Source organism: Cicer arietinum, chromosome 6 (assembly GCF_000331145.2).
Source record: "Cicer arietinum cultivar CDC Frontier isolate Library 1 chromosome 6, Cicar.CDCFrontier_v2.0, whole genome shotgun sequence".
Taxonomy (NCBI): Eukaryota; Viridiplantae; Streptophyta; class Magnoliopsida; order Fabales; family Fabaceae; genus Cicer; species Cicer arietinum.
This window is the reverse complement of record NC_021165.2, coordinates 44171423-44190771: the sequence shown is the minus strand read 5'-3', so window position 1 is coordinate 44190771 and position 19349 is coordinate 44171423. Positions and strand designations below refer to the sequence as shown.

Below are 19349 nucleotides of genomic sequence, written 5' to 3'. Positions count from 1 at the left end.
AAATTTCTAGGAACAATCTGATGAAACGGTGGATGGTAGCTAGCATCCAGATCATATGTCATCAACTTACTAAACAAAACCATTGCACAGTCCACAGTTGTCACTAATCCATGCTTATATTATACTTATTTAGCATAATCTTTTAATTAATTAATAATCTAATATCATATTTTAACATTCCTTAAATAATTTATTTCTATGTTGTTGCTTTCCAAGTAACTATTTCACAGGTTGGCATGCACTCGTGCATGCATATATTGTTAATCATATTGTTCTCATATTCAACAACAATATCCTAAAACCATCAACATATATCCAAATGGAACTTTCCTTTAGACAAATTAATTTGTACCTTATAGTTGTTACAATTATTATTCCATTTCCGTACCACAATAGGATACTTCATTTTTCCTTCCTTATCTTCAAATCTAAGATCTACTTAGTATAAACAAATTCTTGGTTTTTCATTTTTTTTATTACTATATAAACTCATTCAACCACACCCTACAAGCTATATACCATAATTATCATCAACTTTAATTTCTAGTCCTCTAAAATATTTCTAAGTGCAAACCTTTAATTTCTTGAAATATTCAAGATGGGCCCACTTGATTTTGATGCACTTAAAGACATGCAAAATTCAGCAAATGATCTTCTTCACTCTCCAATTGTGCAACAATCACTTGTAAATCAAAGAGAAGAAAAATGGGTCAATGATGTTTCGGAATCATCATTAAGAATATTGGAAGTGTGTGGTATTTCAAAAGATGTTCTTTTGTTTGTGAAAGAACACCTTCAAGAACTTCAATTTACTTTGCGTAGAGCAAGCATTGGGGAGCCAGGAATTGAAGAGAAAATCACTTCTCACAATATTTATAGGAAGAAATTAAAAAAAGAGACTTTGAAGTGTTTGAAATGGTTGAAGGGTGTGAATAGTAAAAAATTGAATTTGCACCCCCCAATGAAAGAACAAAAACTAAAATTAGTTGTTGATGTGTTGAGTGAAGTAAGGATGACAAGTGTTTCAATTGTGGAATCATTGTTGTCTTTAATTTCAACACCTTGGTTGGATTCAAAACCAAGTGGCAAAAGATCTTTTGCATCAAAGCTTGTTGGTGTGAGTTTGCATAATTGTGATGATGTGCTTGATGCCATGATGGTTCAAAGTGCAAAGAAAAGGTTGGCAGGGGTGCAAATAGCAATTGAAGATCTTGAGGTTGAGTTGGAGTGTATGTTTAGACGTTTGATCCATACAAGGGCTTTGCTTCTTAACATACTTACCAATTGTGAGTTTTAGTGATAATAACTCAACACCAATTAACTAGCTGGCTAGCTCAAAAAATCTTTAGATACAACAGTTTAATTTGTTATCTTAATTAATCTTATTCATTACTTATATTTTAACCATTAATTCCCTTTATTCTTTAATTTTTTTTCTTCAAATAAGTACATTGTAAATCTGATATAATTATAATTAATGTTAACACTCTCTACTCCATGTATCTCATTAAGATTTTTAATTGTGGTTGTGATGGCTACGTCCAAATCATTGTTATAGTATAAATTTGCAATAAAATAGTTATAAAAACATTGAGGATTTTAATATGTGAAGGAAATATATTAATGGAAATTCAACATGTGAATAGCAACCTGTGTCGGGGAAAGTTCTAACTTCTAATATGGTAATCCCAAGAGGGTTTATTTTTTATTGATCAGTTGTTATTTGGATGGTGAAGTCAAAACACCATAAATCTAAATTTTAGATTATATTTATTTCCAATTTATCAAGTCACATTTTAAAGAAAACTCAAAATATATCTATATATTCTACTATATAACCTTTTTAACTGTAGTGAGTGTATGGTGCTTTGAGTACACTCAATTCAAATCTCAATAGTTTGGTTGAGCCATGCTTCCAAAGTAAATCTATTCATTTCCCTATAATAAGAAATCAATGACCAATTAGTATACTTTCATATATATCCCCCAACCACAACACATTCCTAACATTCCCATTTAAAGTCCTTTGTTATACCTGCTTGCCTATACATAGGTGACTTCATATTTGTTTTTTGCTTGCTTGTCACTCAACTACTCAAATTAGTCTCTAACCATAAAATACATTTCTATCATGCCATTCAACAACTCTTATACTGTAATTGTACTATTAAATTTAAAAGGTTGTATTTTGTTATTAGTTTCAATTGATAATGGTGTAATATTTTTGCTGCAATTGTATTATATAATATACTATATAATTTATTATTTTTATGATTTAATAGTGTCACGTGATCTTGCTATTGTAGCTGAGAAAAATAAATATCTTAGGATTCAAGAATTGGTGTAACTTAAAGAGAGCGAGACAAATTCTACAAAACTCGGAGATTGGTAGAAGGGTCAAATATAAAGATTGGTATAACTTTAACTTCTAGCAACACTGTTTTCTACGTCCAAGTGATCCTTAGATGCACTCGGTGCGTTTATTTGGTTACATGATTCAACCATTTTTCATTAATACTTTTGTATTTGTTGGAATAATATTTTGTTTAGTAGTTTCTATCATGGCCGCCCATGGGCCCGTGACCAATAGTACATGATTCAATTTTTAAATTTTTTTTAAGAGTATTACAGCCCAAAAATACTTGCATCAAGGTCTTTAAAATTGTTTGAGTTTTTGCCTCTCTTTTTGATGTTATTGATGTAATTGTAGTTGCCTTCACACTGTATGGTTTACGATGGTTTAAACCATAGATTTCAACATTATATGATCCAACAGAAGGATCCTGTATTCTATTATCAACACCAAAACCATCATCTAAGCCAAGTGCTCTCTCATCCTCACTATCATCAAACTTAACACCATCAACTTCATCTTCACTGTTGTGACTGTAACTAACACTTCCATCATCATCAACATGCAACATCATTTAACACCCCAGAAGACTGTCCCAACTCTATTCGTGGTTCTAATCCAAACAACTCTTTTACAGAGTGCTCATCATATAGCTGAGCTTTGCAATTCATTTTCAGAGTATGTTCACCAACCTCAGCTGCATCTCTATCATCCACTATTCTTTTAAAGTTTTCATCTTCATCATTTTTCCACCATAACCTATACTTGGAGTTATCATAACCTAAGTCCTTCAAAATTCCAACAACTTCAAAATAACTTCATTTGTGGACATCAATCCCATGAACCACATGCTCAATATCCCCTATGTAATACAAAACCAAATATCTCACAAACTTACCCCCATAGTGAAAACTAATAGAAAAGTTCATCATGTTGAGTAAAAAACAAGGCACATGTCAATATGACAAACATTTCATCCCATTAAATGGTAATATCATTAGAATAATTGAAACAAAGTAGCTACACGCTTTGGTCCCACAAATAGAAAAATCAAAAATCATAGTAGAATAAACGAAAACAGTAAAGTTTCATGTTGGTCCTCAAAAAGAAGAAAACAAAGACGAAATGACATTACCTTTAACACGCACGCATGAGTTGCTCCAACATCAGTCGTTTATCTCCTTCACAAAATAAGATCACAAAGACAAAGCACAATAATAAACTAAGCACAAGTGATATACACGAGTCCGTGACCACCACCTTTCACCTCCGATGAGATACGACGCACCACCGATGAGAAACAACGAAGAACATTCGTTCTTGATTTAGGTTTTTTTTTAAGGGAAACTGATACATTTTAATTATATTAGAGTTTTAAGGTTCAAGTTAAAAAAATGTTATTTTAAATTTTAAAAAGATTTCATTTTATTTAGGTTAATATAATTTAATAAGTATAATTATTTAATTATACTTAATGGAGTTTGTTAGTTTTTGTAACAGTAGAAACAACTTAAGGATTATTTTAAAATAAAATTGTATTTGTTGGGATGTAAACCAAATAAAAAAAATTACGAGGATCGAATTCAAAAAAGGTTATAATTGCAAGGATGAAAGACATTCAATAGCTCTTATACTGTACCTATATTGTCAAATTCAAATGATTGTATTTTGTTATTAGTTTCAATTGTTAGTGGTGTAATATTTTTGCTGCAATTGTATTGTATAATATAGTATGTAATTTATTATTTTTATGAATTCACAGTGGCATGTGATCCTCTTGTTGTAGCCGAGAAAAATAAATATCTTAAGATTCAAGAATTGGTGTAACTTCAAGAGAGTGAGACAAATTCTACAAAGCTCAGAGATTGATAGAAAGGTCAAATATAAAGATTGTGTAACTTTAACTTCTAGCAACACTGTTTTCTACGTCCAAGTGATCCTTAGATGCACTTGACGCGTTTCTTTGGTTGCAGGATTCAACCATTTTTCATGAATACTTTTGTATTTGTTAGAATAATATTTTGCTTAGTAGTTTCTATCATGGCCAGCCATGGGCTCGTGACCAACACTACATGACCCAATTTTTTAAATGTTTTTAAGAGTATTAGGCCCAAAAATATTTGCATCAAGGTCTTCAAAATTGTCTGAGTTTTGCCTCTTTTTGATGTTATTGATGTTATTTATAATTTAAATTAAGTAATTTGAATTTGTGGTTCTTTTTGATGTAATTGCTGATGCTTCTTTTTATTTGAGGTCCAATTTATAAAATCAGAAAAAGACCTTTAAAATATTTAGAACGACTCTAGTTTCTATATTAAGTGCGTAGAAAATTAAATATTTTATTGCTATCATATGTGTTTACTTTCACGAGTTTGATTCTAAAAGTTTGTAATTTCTATCCACTTTATTCAAATTAACTTTTTCTCATTACCAATTTATATAAAACTTTCGAATTATATTGCGAGAGTATGCACGTTACATACGTAGCACCGGGGTCTTAACTTGAGATTATATGTACTCATGTATCATAAGCTTTTCGAAAGCTTATATTTCACATGTAATTAGAATAAAAAATCAAACATAAAGCAGTAATATAAAAATCTAATTCATTTATTTGAGTTTTCCTATCCTATGGTTATTTATATAGTCGGCTTAAGAGAGAGGCACATAAAGCTCTTGCTTTAGGTCTTGTCAAAAAATAATTTTTTTATTTTTATATTTATACGGTACATAGACTCAATAATATGTTATAAAACTCTTTAACTATACACATAAACAAAAAAGACCTTAATTTCTAAGTTTTTGCATAATCATCATTTGAATTGATATGTGTGATGTGTGTTGATTGTATTATTAGTCAATTAAAATCGATGCAACTATTTACGATAGTATACCGTTGGAAGATTCTTTTTATCTTAAATGCATTCCTTTTCACTAAAAAGTAGGGGTGTACATGGGTTGGGTTCGGCCAGATTTGACAAAATCCGATATCCAACCCGATCGATTATCTTTGGGTTGGATTAAGTTCTAAACTCATATTTTTTTCATTTAACCCGAACCGAGCCGATCAAGAACGGGTTGGATTGAATTGGGTTGACAGATTATACATGAATAATAACCTGTTTTTTTTTTTTTTTTATTTTACGGGAAAATTTAATAAGTGAAAATATATTTAATACTTGAATGTCTCAAAAACTATAAAATTTAAATCACATCATTCAATTCTTTAAAAAAAACCAACGACTTCTCACACAAAAAGATAAATCCAACAATCTTCAAATACATAAATAAATTCAACAACAATAAATCAATAAAACATAAAAATTCATCAATTCTAAGCAATGTCAACTTCAAGTTCAAACACTTAACGAGTTCCTCAAATTGTGGAAGGAAACAATTGGGAATCTGCAAAAATAAACATCAATAATAAAAGTGAAGAGATAAAGAAGAAGAAATAATAAATAATGAAAATATGAAGAAGAAGAGTAATGAAATCCTATAAGGATGTCAAAAAAAAAAATTATAACTAGTTACCGGGTCGGGTCGACGGGTTCAAATTGTTGAACCCATTACCTGAACCAAATATAAGTGAGTCTCAATAAATTGAGTTGGGTCGGACCCAAAAGTGACCGGATACGAGTAAAAATCGGGTTCGGTGATCGGGTTGGCAGGTCGACCTGCGTACATGAACACCCCTATTAAAAAACATCTTATATTAAAGACAATATATTGTTTTTCACTAAAAGTGTCTCTTAAAATATCATATTCATGTCGAAAGATTCGTCTGAAATTTTGCTATTCAACGTTGCAAAAGTTTTTTCACCTTTGATCCTACTTCCTTATTCCTTCTTTGATTTTATTTTTCATTTTGAACTTTCATTGTGTGATTAGCTCTTGTCAGTGGCCATAAATATACTCAGGTATGTGTTTTAAATTTATTCATCTCTTTTTCATATGTTAAGTATTAATTAAATATTTACATTCTAAATTATTAATCTTTTTTTTCCAATTGTAGCAGGATCAACCATTTCTATTTGGATGGAACATAAACTAGAAGAAATTTTTGTTTCAAATAGTATCTTATCGATCAAGTTCTATTGTTCTAATATTTATCTAATTATCTGTAATCTTGTTGAATTTGAGTCTGCATTGCTTCTATTTTCTTATATATATAAATTTTAACTCGAATATATGAATCAGACTATGCAAAATTACAAAAAAAGAAAAGAATTGAAGCTTTTGTTGAATCACAAAAGGGAGCTATAGATAAACTTATCAAAATAACAACAACAAAAACTAAAATTGAAAATATCGGTGATTGCTCGGTGAATGAGCAAGATAACATTGTAGAAATAAATGAAAATATGGAATTAGAATTCATTGTAATCAATAAATCAATTATTAGAAGAGTCCATTCCCAAAATCATATATGGTCCAAGTCAATGAACAAATATTGATAGAAAAAGATCTTGTTAAAATTATTGATATAGATTTTCCTAAGGATGAATATTCAAGACACTTTTCTTCATCTCTTTATCTTCAAAAGTTACCCAACAGAGAAACACGCGAAAGAAGATGGTTAGTTTATTCTAAAGACTTGGATAAAGCATTTTGTTTTTGTTGCAAATTATTTAATGCCCTTTTTAGTACAAGTAAATTCGCTACTGAAGGTAGTGGGGATTTGAAAAATATTAGTTATAAATCGAGAAATCATGAGACAAGTAGTGAACACATTACTAACATGAGTTATTAGATGGATTTAGATTTAAGATTGTCAAAAGAAAAAACAAATGTTCTAAAACAAATAAATAGGGACATAGAACATTGGATAAATGTATTATTTAGAATTATTGCTATTGTTAAAACTCTTGGAAGAAACAACTTAGCTTATCGTGGAACAAATAAAAAGTTATATCAAGAAAATAATGGAAATTTTTTAAAACTAATTGAAATTATTGCATAATTTAATCCTATAATGCAAGAACATGTTCGTCGAAATAAAGACAAAGAAATTCATAACCACTACCTTGGACATTGAATACAAAATGAATTGATAACCTTTCTAGCAAATGAAATTAAAACAAAAATCATTAAAAAAATTGTTGATGAAAAATATTTTTCAATCATACTTGATTGTATTCCAGATTTAAGTCATCAAGAGCAAATGTCTTTTGTGCTACGATATGTGGATCTTTCATCGACTCCGATGCAAATCTCTAAATATTTTTTAAAATTTTTAACCGTAGATGATACATCTGGAAAAGGTCTTTTTGATACAATTACAAATGAAATAAATAATATTGGAATTGATATTATTAATCTAAGAGGACAAGGTTATGATAATGGATCAAATATGAAAAGGAAACATCAAGGTGCGCAAAAAAGGTTTATAGATATTAATCCTAGATCATTTTACACTCCTTGTGATTGCCATAGTCTAAATTTGGTACTTTGTGATATGACTAATTGTTGTTCTAAAGCTACATCTTTTTTTGGAGTGGTACAACGTATATATACACTATTTTCTTCTTCAACTAAAAGATGAAATTTTTGCAAGATCATATCCCTAGTTTAACTCTAAAATCATTGTCACAAACACGTTGGGAAAGTCGCATTGAAAGTGTTAAAACTTTGCGTTTTCAAACTCCTCAGATAAGAGATCCTTTATTAAAATTAGGTGAAATTAATGACGATCTTTAAATAAAAGTGACATCGATTGTTTAGCAACTTATAAGTTTGAAAATTTTGAATTTTTGCTAAGCATGACTATTTGGTATGATAAATAATTTGCTGTAAACTCAATCATTAAAAATATTAATAATTTATTTATTAACTTTGAAAAAGTCCTATATGATAATTTCGCTTTAGGTCTCATAACGTATTGAGTCAACCTTAATTATTTATTATACTTAATACAACTGCGTTGGCATAAATATTTAATCTAAGTAATACTCTATCCTTCATATGTTATCAACAACACCAAAAACAACAATCTTTTTTATTGATTAGTTGTTTAGGGTAATATATTGTCTTTCCATATCTATGTTAAAACTTATTTATAAATTTTAGCCTTGCATTTCCTCGTAATATACTTTGCCTTATGGATAAACTACCATTTTAATATCTAAACATATAGAATATTGATATTTTGGTCTTTGATTCAGCAAAAAAATCAAATTAATCTACGAATCATCAAAATGTCAGTCATTTTAGTCTTTGACGTTATAAAAGTCATGAACTATTTTAACATTAAATTATATCTTTTATAGACTTTTACAATAGTAAGTTGTATCTTTTAGAAACTATTATGATGATTTGATGATTAGTTTGAATTTTTTTTTCTAAGTCATGAACCAAAGTAACGTGATCTTGTATTTTAAGAGAATAAAATTGTAGTTTATCTCTTTGTGTATCTGAAAAAACTATGGTGATTGTATAGCTTTTGAGTGCACTCAATTCAAATGTTAATGGATTGGTCGAACCATTGCTTTCAACCAATTTAATAAATATTTATTGGTTCATTATTTTACCAAATGTCATAAGGGCCCTTGTTAATTAAGGATTGAAAAAAATAGAAATTTTGCATTGAATAGAAATTGTGTAATATCATAGTAAACCACTATTCTAATACTTAAAGGTGTAGGGTGTTGTCTCTTTGTTTCATGATTCAGCTAAAAATCAAATTAGTTCTCAAATCATCAAAATAGTTCTTAAAAGAAACGACTAATTATTACAAAAGTCTCTGAAAGATACAATTTACTCTCAAAATAGTACATGATCGTTATAATGTCAAAGAATAAATTGTCTGACATTTTGATAATTCAAAAAATAATTTGAATTTTGTGTTGAATCAAATATCAAAATGACAATGTCCTATACTTTTAGATACTAAAATGGTGATTTACCGATTTTTATATTTATATGCTTAACATGTGCACTTAAACATTTGTAAAAATGAACCAATAAATATTTTTTTATATTTAGAACAAACACAATTTTTAGTGCACTTTTCAATATAATATTTTATATTTATATACTTAACAAGTGAATTGCACTTCTTAGCATTTGCCATATGCACATAAAATGTGTTCTCCCTTCCTAATCAAGATTTGTCCTTAAGAGAACTAAAGTTCCAAACATTTAATCACTTACTTAAACTGCTGAAATCTCTCAGCATTTAGACCTATCATGTGTTGACAAATGTTTAGATCTCTCCAAAAACTATCGTTTGGATTCGTAACAATTCAGCAATTTAAGTGTGCTGAATCTATGAAATGATAAAAATAATGTTATATTAAAAAGAAAAATTATTATAAGTTACTTTATTCCATTCTTAACTTGTTTGTAATTAAGATAAGTGTTAGGGTTATGATGCCAATAAGAACTAAGAAGTTAATCCCAATTTATTTGGATTCCTCCCCCAATAATAGGCCACATAACAATGGTTTTTATGATAAGAGTCTAAATTTGTTAGAATTGGTTGAAATTGAAATATCATAAAAAAGTCTCATTTAATATCGTAAAAGAGTCTCACATTATTTAATATCGTAATATAGGAGAGACAAAAACTATATATTGATTATATGGTGGACTACTTTGATAGATAGTGTACTACAAGAATAATATCAATTTATGGTCAATTTAAAAAAACTTGTGATTGAGAAAAAATTTCACAAATTATTGGTTAAAAAACCTCTAACACATACTAAAACTTAAATTGATTGTTATTAGTGGCTAAAACAACTCTGACATATCTAAAATTTTTTTTTGGCTGATTATAACTTTTGTGGCGGTAAAAATCAGCCACGAAAATATTGGAGGAAAATTTATTTGAATTTGTGGCAGCCTTAACTCTCACAATAGGTTTGATTGATTTGAGATGTCAATAGGCATTTGTGGTAACATATGACATGCCTATGTCATTGTTTTTTTAAAAAATAAATAATATTATAATAATAATTAATTAAAATCAACTCTACTACATTTTCTTTTCCACCTCACCTCATTTTTCTCTAATTCATTTTCCCTTCTTCTCTCTCTCCCTCTCGACCGAACACTCTCCCCCCATTTTTGTTGCTGTTTTTTTTTCCTCTCCTTATCTTTGCTTCTTCTCACTCTATTACTCAAACCATCAACCCTTAAAAGGGATTTAACATCCCCACAAGCATAATTTCTCAGACTCCTACAAATTCTTTTGGTTGAGATTTTTGAGTTAGGGTTTGTGTTCTAAGGAAGGAAAAGAGTACCCATCTCTTGAGAGTTGTTTATTGTGACTCATTGAGGTAAATGCACAACTCTAATCCGAGTATGAATTCATAGAAAAATGTAGTTTTGAGTAAAAATCTTATTTTGTGCTTATAGTATATTTAAAGGATTTTCATGGTTTCATAGAGCTAGCTAAACTTTAGAATAATTTTTTCTAAAGTCTTGGAAATATTTTTGATACTCAAATTTGTCAATTGAGACCCTACCGGCTACTCTGTGAGTTGTTGGGGAGCAAACATAGACGATTCTCCATAGTGGTGAGTTGACGACGATCATCGTCATATATTTTTTTTATAATGCTATTATTATTATTTTACTTGTTTTCTATATTAAAGTATTTATTGAAAAATTTGGAGAACACAACCTTTGAAATTTATCTCGATTTCATCAATTAATTAATTTAATGGTTGTTGTTATATAATATGTTATTAGTTGATTTACGTGTGAGTTAAAGTATTTAAATATTGAATTATTATGCAATTGAATATGTTTTCCATGAATTTCGATGAAATGGTTTTAAATACGTGTTTTGAGAAATCGTTGTGATATTATTAAATCGTTAACGGCGTTAGGTGCACCTAGTTACCTCGTTTTGGTTAGGGAGAGTTACCCGTTAGATGGAGCCGCTCCTATGAGAAATGTCATATGTAGGAGGATAGGGCTATCAACGAGATGTAAGCTCCCTAATTGATACATGATGATGCGTTGCAGGATTGAGAGGAGATGGCTATCCGTTAGATGGAGCCACCTCTAAGGGAAAGACTATCCTTAGGAGGAAATGGCTATCAATGAGATGAAGCCACCTCTTTGTTCTAAAAAAAATTGTATTTTTACTTATTTGATTTTTATGATGATTTTAAGGTTGTTCATTTGGATTTCGCTTCGTTATTAACTGAATTCTTAAAATTTCTATTTGAAAGGTTAAATTATAAGTTTAACGACTGGATATGTGTATATTTTAAATTTAGAATTTTCTAGATTTTTAAGTAATATTGTTTAACATAACTGCCGCCCGATTGTAAAGCAGTTATTCATGCTTTTTGTGTGTTTTCCTTCCAATTGATGGTGGTTGTTGTCTCCTCACTAAGTCCTTGTGACTTAACCCTTTATGTTGTTTATTTTTTTTAGGTTTGCAGGCAGCTGAGTAGAAATCTGTTATTAGATTCAAGTCTCAACATATTTCTTTTTGGTAGGCCTCTTTGATTGAGGACCATTTTTTTGTAACGTTTGTTGAGTCTGATGTAAATTGCAGCTATTTTGGAATCTAGAAAGTCTATTATTTTTTTTTTGAAATGTATTAAGAAATTAGGTTATGTTATTTGATTTATGACTGAATTGAAATTTAAACAGGGATTCTATAAATTTGGAAACGTTGAATTTACAGAGGACACTCTGTCGATATTTCGAGAAAAAGTATATATATATTTTTGAAATGGTTAGAGAACGGTTTGGTTGTTTAATTGTTAAGTTAGTCGATAGGCTTGCCAGGCTAGGAGTATAGCTTGTGCGTCGGTCACGACAGATAAATTTCTGGTCGTGACAATGTTGGTATCAGAGCTCGGTCGTAGGTTCTAATAGCTGCAAACATAGGGTGATAATAGATTCTTGTGAGTAAATTGTGTACCCGGGCACAACTTACTTGCAAGGGCTACTAGCACTCTATGAGAGTCTCATCTGTTGTCTGAATCTGTGTTTAAATTCATCATCACTACCTCTCCACAATTTGTTTTCGTCTTATTCAATTTTTGTATCAATGTTCTTTGAATAGGTGATAATGCCACCCAAGACTAGGAATCCTACTATAAGGGAAATTGCTGATGAGTCAATTGCCCAAGCCTAAAGTGCTCGTCAACGAGGTCGTGTTTCAGTTTGTGCTCGAAATAGGCGTAGAGCTAATGTTGGCGGACGTGGCTTGGATGCCGATGTTGAGGTACCTAGGAGGAGGTGCGGAAATCCAGCCATGGAAGAGTTTGTTGCTGGTCTGCAGGGATTACAATAGGTTGTGCAACAACTTGTTGGGGTTGTCATGGACAACAATAAGAGGGTGATCAAAGTCATGAAAATGTCAATGGTCAACAAGAGGTTAGACAAGTTGAGCATCAGACAACTGCTGCAACGAGGGGTATTGAGGTTACTTTACCAGACTTCATGAAGTTTAAACCCCCTACTTTTTCTGGGTCTAGTGCAACTGAGGATGCTCAACCATTCATTGACAGTCTAGAGCGTCTTTGGAGAGCATTGGGTTGTTTTGAGGTAAGAGCAGTAAAATTGATATCATTTCAGCTAATAGGTGTGGCACGTGATTGGTTTGATATAGTGTCACGTGGTAGACAAGTGGGGTCACCTCCGTTAGCATGGAGAGAGTTCCCTCAATTGTTCATGGCTCTGTTTTCTTCCAGAGAGTGTTAGAGATGAATTAGCTCATGAGTTTGAGCGATTGGAGAAAACAGAGGGTATGACAGTTTCAGAGTATAGTGCTCGTTTTACACAGCTCTCTAGACATGCTCCTTATCCTATCACTGAGGAGATGCGTGTTAAGAGGTTCATTAGAGGATTGAAGGATTACTTATTTAGATCTGTGGTTGGGTCTAATTGTTCTACTTTTACTGAGGTGTTGAGTTTGGCTCTTCAGATCGAGCAAAGACAGAAGGAAAAAGGAGGCAATAGACAAGATTAACGGAAGAAACAAAGGGTTGAAGGATCTAACAGTAACTATTCAAATCGCGATGGTGGATCTATGTTTGGTTATTAGGGGCAACAAAAACTCATGTCTCAAAGAGGTGGTCATAGTGGGCAGTCTTCTAGGATAGTGCAGAGTCGTAGATCAGATTCTAGAGCAACATCACAATCCACTCTCCCTCAGAGACATTCTGGTGTTTCAGCTACATGATGTTCTATTTGTGGTAGGTTTCACTTTGGGAATTGCTCTAGAGATGGTAATGCTAAGGTGTGCTATCAATGTGGCCAAGTAGGTCACATCAGGAGGGATTGTCCTGTAGACACGACACATCCATCCTCTAGTTATGCATCAGCACTAACAACTTTGGCATCTTCTCAGACTCATTCTGCACCTGTGCGTCAAAGTGGAAGTTCTTATGTCAGAGGTTTAGGAACATCTCAGCAGCGAGGTAGAGGATTTGGTGGTAGATGTTAGATACCAGCAGGAAGAGATCAGACTCGAGTGTTTGCTTTGACTCATCGGGATGCTCAGACATCCAATGTAGTAGTTACAGGTATACTTTCTATTTGTTCTAGATATGCTCATGTTTTTTTTGACCCTGGAGCTACACATTCTTTTGTATCCTCGTGGTTTGCTACTCGACTTGGTAAATGTTCATCTTCTTTAGAAGAGCCTTTAGTTGTAGCTACACCTGTTGGAGGAAATTTGCTCGCTAAGTCGGTGTATCGTTCTTGGGATATAACTATTGATGGCAAGGTGTTGCCGGTAGATTTAGTAGTTATTGACTTGATAGATTTTGATGTGATTTTGGGTATGGATTGATTGGCTTTGCATCATGCCACTTTGGATTGTCATAACAAAGTGGTGAAATTTGAGATACCAGGACAATCAGTCTTCTCGTTTCAAGGAGCACATTGTTGGGTACCACATAACCAAATTTCAGCATTGAGAGCTAGCAAGTTAATGAGAAAAGGTTGTCAAACGTACTTAGCCTTGGTAAGGGATACACAAGTTGCTGAGGAGGAATTGGAGGAAATTCCAATAGCATGTGAATTTCCAGATGTTTTTCCTGAAGAACTTCCTGGGTTGCCACCTGATAAGGAGATCGAGTTATCTATAGACTTAGTTCCTAACACTCATCCTATATCTATACCTCCTTATCGTATGGCACCATCAGAACTTAAAGAGTTAAAGGAACAACTTCAAGATCTTCTTGATAAGGGTTTTATTCGTCCAAGTTCTTCTCCTTGGGGAGCACCAGTATTATTTGTAAAGAAGAAAGACGGATCCATGCGGCTTTGTGTAGACTATCAACAGTTGAATAAAGTAACTATGAAGAATAAATATCATTTGCCACGCATTGATGAGTTGTTTGACCGACTTCAAGGAGCTCAATGTTTTTCTAAGATTGATTTGCGGTCGGGGTATCACTAGTTGAAGATTAAGAGGGATGACATAACGAAGAAAAATTTTTGCACGCGTTATGGACATTATAAATTCCTGGTTATGTCTTTTGGGCTTACTAATGCCCCAACAGCTTTCATGGATTTGATGAATCGTGTTTTTAAACTATTCTTGGATCAATTCGTGATTGTGTTTATTGATGATATCCTTGTTTATTTCAAGAGTAAAGAAGAACACGAGCGACATTTAAGGTTGGTTTTGCAAACCTTAAGAGATAAACAATTATATGCCAAATTCTCAAAATGTCAGTTTTGGCTGGATAGTGTGGCATTTTTAGGACATGTTGTGTCTAAGAATGGAATAAGTGTAGATCCAAGTAAGGTGGAAGCAGTCCAGAATTGGCCCATACCTACCACAATGAAGAAGATTCAGAGTTTTCTTGGCTTAGCAGGTTATTATCGACGTTTTGTGAAGGATTTCTCAAAGATTGCATCTTCGTTGAATAGGTTGACCCAGAAGAAAGTTGAGTTTCGATGGACTGATGCAAGTGAGGAAAGCTTTCAAAAGTTGAAGGAGTACTTGACGTCAACACCTATTTTGGCATTACCTATAGGTGGTGAAAGTTATGTAGTTTATTGTGATGCTTCTAGAGTTGGTCTCGGTTGTGTACTTATGCAACAAGGTAAGGTTATTGCCTATGCATCTAGACAACTCAAGAGGCATTGAAGTGAACTATCCCACACATGATTTGGAAATGGCTGCAGTTATTTTTGCTCTTAAGATTTGAAGGCACTATCTATATGGTGAAACTTGTGAGATTTATATCGATCATAAAAGTCTTAAGTATATCCTTCAACAACGAGATTTAAATTTAAGATAAAGAAGGTGGATGGAACTCTTGAAAGATTATGATTGCACAATCTTATACCACCCAAGGAAGGAAAATGTTGTTGCAGATGCTTTGAGTAGGAAATCCATGGGCAATCTTGCTTATATAGCAGAAGTAAAGAGGCCAATAGTTAAAGAATTTCAAGAAGTTGTTGAAAGTGGAATTCAATTGGAACTTGGTCATTCGAGGTTATTTTTAGCCCACGTACAAATTCGTCCAACCGTAGTTGGTGATATCAAAGAAGCTCAAAGTCAAGACCCATACTTGGTGAATATGGTAAATAATGTTCAAAATGGTAAAATTTCAGACTTTTCAATTGATTTTGATGGTGTACTGAGGTTGAAGTCTCGGTTGTGTGTTCCAAATGTTAAGGGCTTTAGTAGGAAAATTTTAGAGGAGGCTCATCATTCTTCTTACACTACTCACCCAGGTTCTAATAAGATGTATCAAGACTTGAGATAATTGTATTGGTGGGAAGGGATGAAGAGAGACGTAGCATATTTTGTCTCTTGGTGCTTAGTGTGTCAACAAGTAAAGGTTGAGCACCAAAAACCTGCGGGGTTACTTCAACCTGTTGAAATACCTGAATGGAAGTGGGAAGACATCGCTATGGATTTTGTCACGGGATTACCACGAACCCAAAGGGGTTATGACTCAATGTGGGTGATTATAGATCGGTTAACCAAATATGCACACTTTTTGCCTGTGAAGACTACTTATACTGCATCTCAATATGCTAAACTTTATTTAGATAAAATTGTCTCTTTGCATGGTGTACCGGTGTCTATTATTTCTGACCGTGTGGCCCAACTTACTGCTCAATTTTGGAAGTCGTTTCAAACTTCATTAGGAACTCGTTTGAAGCTTAGCACCGCTTTTCATCCTTAAACAGATGGTCAATCTGAAAGGACTATACAAACATTGGAAGATATGTTTCGTTCTTGTGTTCTGGATCTTGGGGGTAGTTGGGTTCAACATTTTCCCTTGATGGAATTTGCATACAATAATAGCTATCAATCTAGTATTCAGATGGCTCCGTTCGAGGCTTTGTACGGAAGACGATGTAGGTCTCCGATAAGATGGTTTGAGTTGGTGAAGCTAAATTAGTTAGTCCAGAATTGGTTCAAGATGCCATTGAAAAAGTTAAATTGATTTGGGATCGCTTAGTGACAGCTCAAAATAGGCAAAAATCTTATTCTAATAAGAGGCGTCGTCCCTTAGAGTTTTCAGTGTGGGAACATGTATTTCTACGAGTCTCACCAATGAAAGGAGTTTTGCGATTTGGTAAGAAGGGGAAACTAAGTCCAAGATTCATTAGACCATTTGAAATTTTAGAAAGGGTCGGACCAGTAGCGTATCGCTTGGCACTTCTACCGGATCTCTCGGGAGTTCATCCAGTTTTCCATATTTCGATGCTTCAGAAGTATCTTCATGACCCTTTTCATGTGATTAATCATGAAGACGTATAATTAGATGAGAGTCTATCATACGTTGAGCATCCAGTAGCTATATTAGATCGCCAAGTGAGACGTTTACGCTTAAAAGATATTGTTTCAGTAAAAGTCCTTTAGCGTGGTCCATCCGGTGAAGAAACTACTTGGGAACCCGAAGAAGTTATCCGTGCAAAGTACCCACACTTATGTCTCCCCCCATTTGTGTTGCTGTTTTTTTTTTTTCCTCTCCTTCTCTTTGCATCTTGTCACTCTGTTACTCAAACCCTCAACGCTTAAAAATGATTTAACATCCCCATAAGCATAATTTCTCAGACTCCTACAAATTCTTTTGGTTGGGATTTTTAGGTTAGGGTTTGTGTTCTAAGGAAGGAAAAGGGTACCCATCTCTTGAGAGTTGTTTATTGAGACTCATTGAGGTAAATGCACAACTCTAATCCTAGTATGAATTCATAGAAAAATGTAGTTTTGAGTAAAAATCTTATTTTGTGCTTAGAGTATATTTAAATGATTTTCATGGTTTCCTAGAGTTAGCTAATTTTTATAATAAATTTTTCTACAGTCTTGGCAATATTTTTGATACTTAGATTTGTCAATTGAGACCCTGCCGACTACTCTATGAGTTGTTGGAGACCAAACTTAGACGATTCTCCATAGTGGTGAGTTAACGACGATCATCGTCATATATTTTTTATATAATGCTATTATTATTATTTTACTTGTTTTTCTGTATTAAAGTATTGATTGAAAAATTTGGGGAACACAACCTTTGAAATTTATCTCAATTTCTTCAATTATTTAATTTAATTGTCGTTGTTATATAATATGTTATTAGTTGATTTATGTACGAGTTAAAAGTATTTTATTATTGAATTGTTATGCGATTGAATATGTTTTTCATGAATTTCGATGAAATTATTTTAAATACGTGTTTTGGAAAATCGTTGTTATATTATTAAATCGTTAACGGTGTTAGGTGCACCTAGTTACCTTGTTTTGGTTAGGGAGAGTTACCCATTAGATGGAGTCGTCCCTATGAGAAATGTCATCTGTAGGAGGAGAGGGCTATCTATAAGATGTAAGCTCCCTAATTGATACGTGATGCTGCGTTGCGGGATTGAGAGGAGAGGGTTATCCGTTAGGTGGAGCCACCCCTAAGGGAAATGCCACCCTTAGGAGGAAAGAGTTATCAATGAGATGAAGCCACCTCTTGGTTCTAAAAAAAATTGTGTTTTTACTTATTTGATTTTTATGATGATTTTAAGGTTGTTCATTTGCATTTCGCTTCATTATTAACTGAATTCTTAAAATTTCTATCTTAACGGTTAAATTATAAGTTTAACGACTTGATATGTGTATATTTTAAATTTAGAATTTTCTAGATTTTTAAGTAATATTGTTTAACATAACTGCCGCCCGATTGTAAAGCAGTTATTCGTGTTTTTTGTGTGTTTCTCTTCCAATTGATGGTGGTTGTTGTCTGCTCACTAAGTCTTTGTGACTTACCCTTTATGTTGTTTATTTTTTTCAGATTCGCAGGCAGTTGAGTAGAAATCTGTAATTAGATTCAAGTCTCAACATATTTCTTTTTGGTAGGCCTCTTTGATCGATGACCATTTTTTGTAACATCTGTTGAGTCTGATGTAAATTGCAGCTATTTTGGAATCTAGAAAGTCTATTTTTTTTTTTTAAATGTATTAAGAAATTAGGTTATGTTATTTTATTTATGACTGAATTGAAAGTTAAACAGGGATTCTATAAATTTGGAAATGTTGAATTTACATAGGATACTCTGTCGGAATTTCGAGAAAAAGTATATATATATTTTTGAAATGGTTAGAGAACGGTTTAGTTGTTTAATTGTTAAATTAGTTGATAGGCTTGCCACGCTAGGAGTACAACTTGTGCGCCGATCACAACATTTAAATTTCGGGTCGTGACAACTTATACTGTCACAAAGTTCTTATCGTTAGGCTTTATTGACGACATTGGCCGCTACAAAACGCATTACTCTTTATGACAATACAAACCGCCACAAACATCTAATAAATTCATTTGCATTTGTGACTGCTTAAGCCGCCCTAAATACACTCTTGGCCCACCACAAGTACTCTTTTTTTTTCTTCACTATGTATATCATTCCACCATTATTCCTATCATTTCTTACTTCTAAATTCTCTCTCTGCCTTAGCTCTACAAATTCTCTGTCTATCTTCCATATACAAATGCAATTGTAGTATTTCTCGCATTAGATTTATTTTTAATTTTTCTTTTAAGTTTCGGCAAATACTTACCTTATGTTTTGTT

At 32.5% G+C, this 19349-nt stretch overlaps 1 protein-coding gene and 2 pseudogenes across 1 annotated transcript; all 3 read left to right on the top strand.

Annotated features, from left to right (window-relative positions):
• Positions 1 to 360: 360 nt before the first annotated feature.
• Positions 361 to 1493, top strand: LOC101488502 (uncharacterized). Its single transcript, XM_004513338.4, has one exon. It carries the CDS (start codon positions 599 to 601, stop codon positions 1295 to 1297), a length of 699 nt encoding a protein of 232 aa, XP_004513395.1. The 5' UTR covers positions 361 to 598; the 3' UTR covers positions 1298 to 1493.
• A 5613-nt stretch (positions 1494 to 7106) lies between these two features.
• On the top strand, positions 7107 to 8053 carry LOC140920747 (uncharacterized; annotated as a pseudogene).
• A 62-nt stretch (positions 8054 to 8115) lies between these two features.
• Positions 8116 to 17060, top strand: LOC140920746 (uncharacterized; annotated as a pseudogene).
• The last annotated feature ends 2289 nt before the right edge of the window (positions 17061 to 19349 follow it).

What these genes read in the sequence shown, in the direction of transcription:
- LOC101488502 (XM_004513338.4), top strand. Translation starts at nt 599, where the DNA reads ATGGGCCCACTTGATTTTGATGCACTTAAAGACATGCAAAATTCAGCA.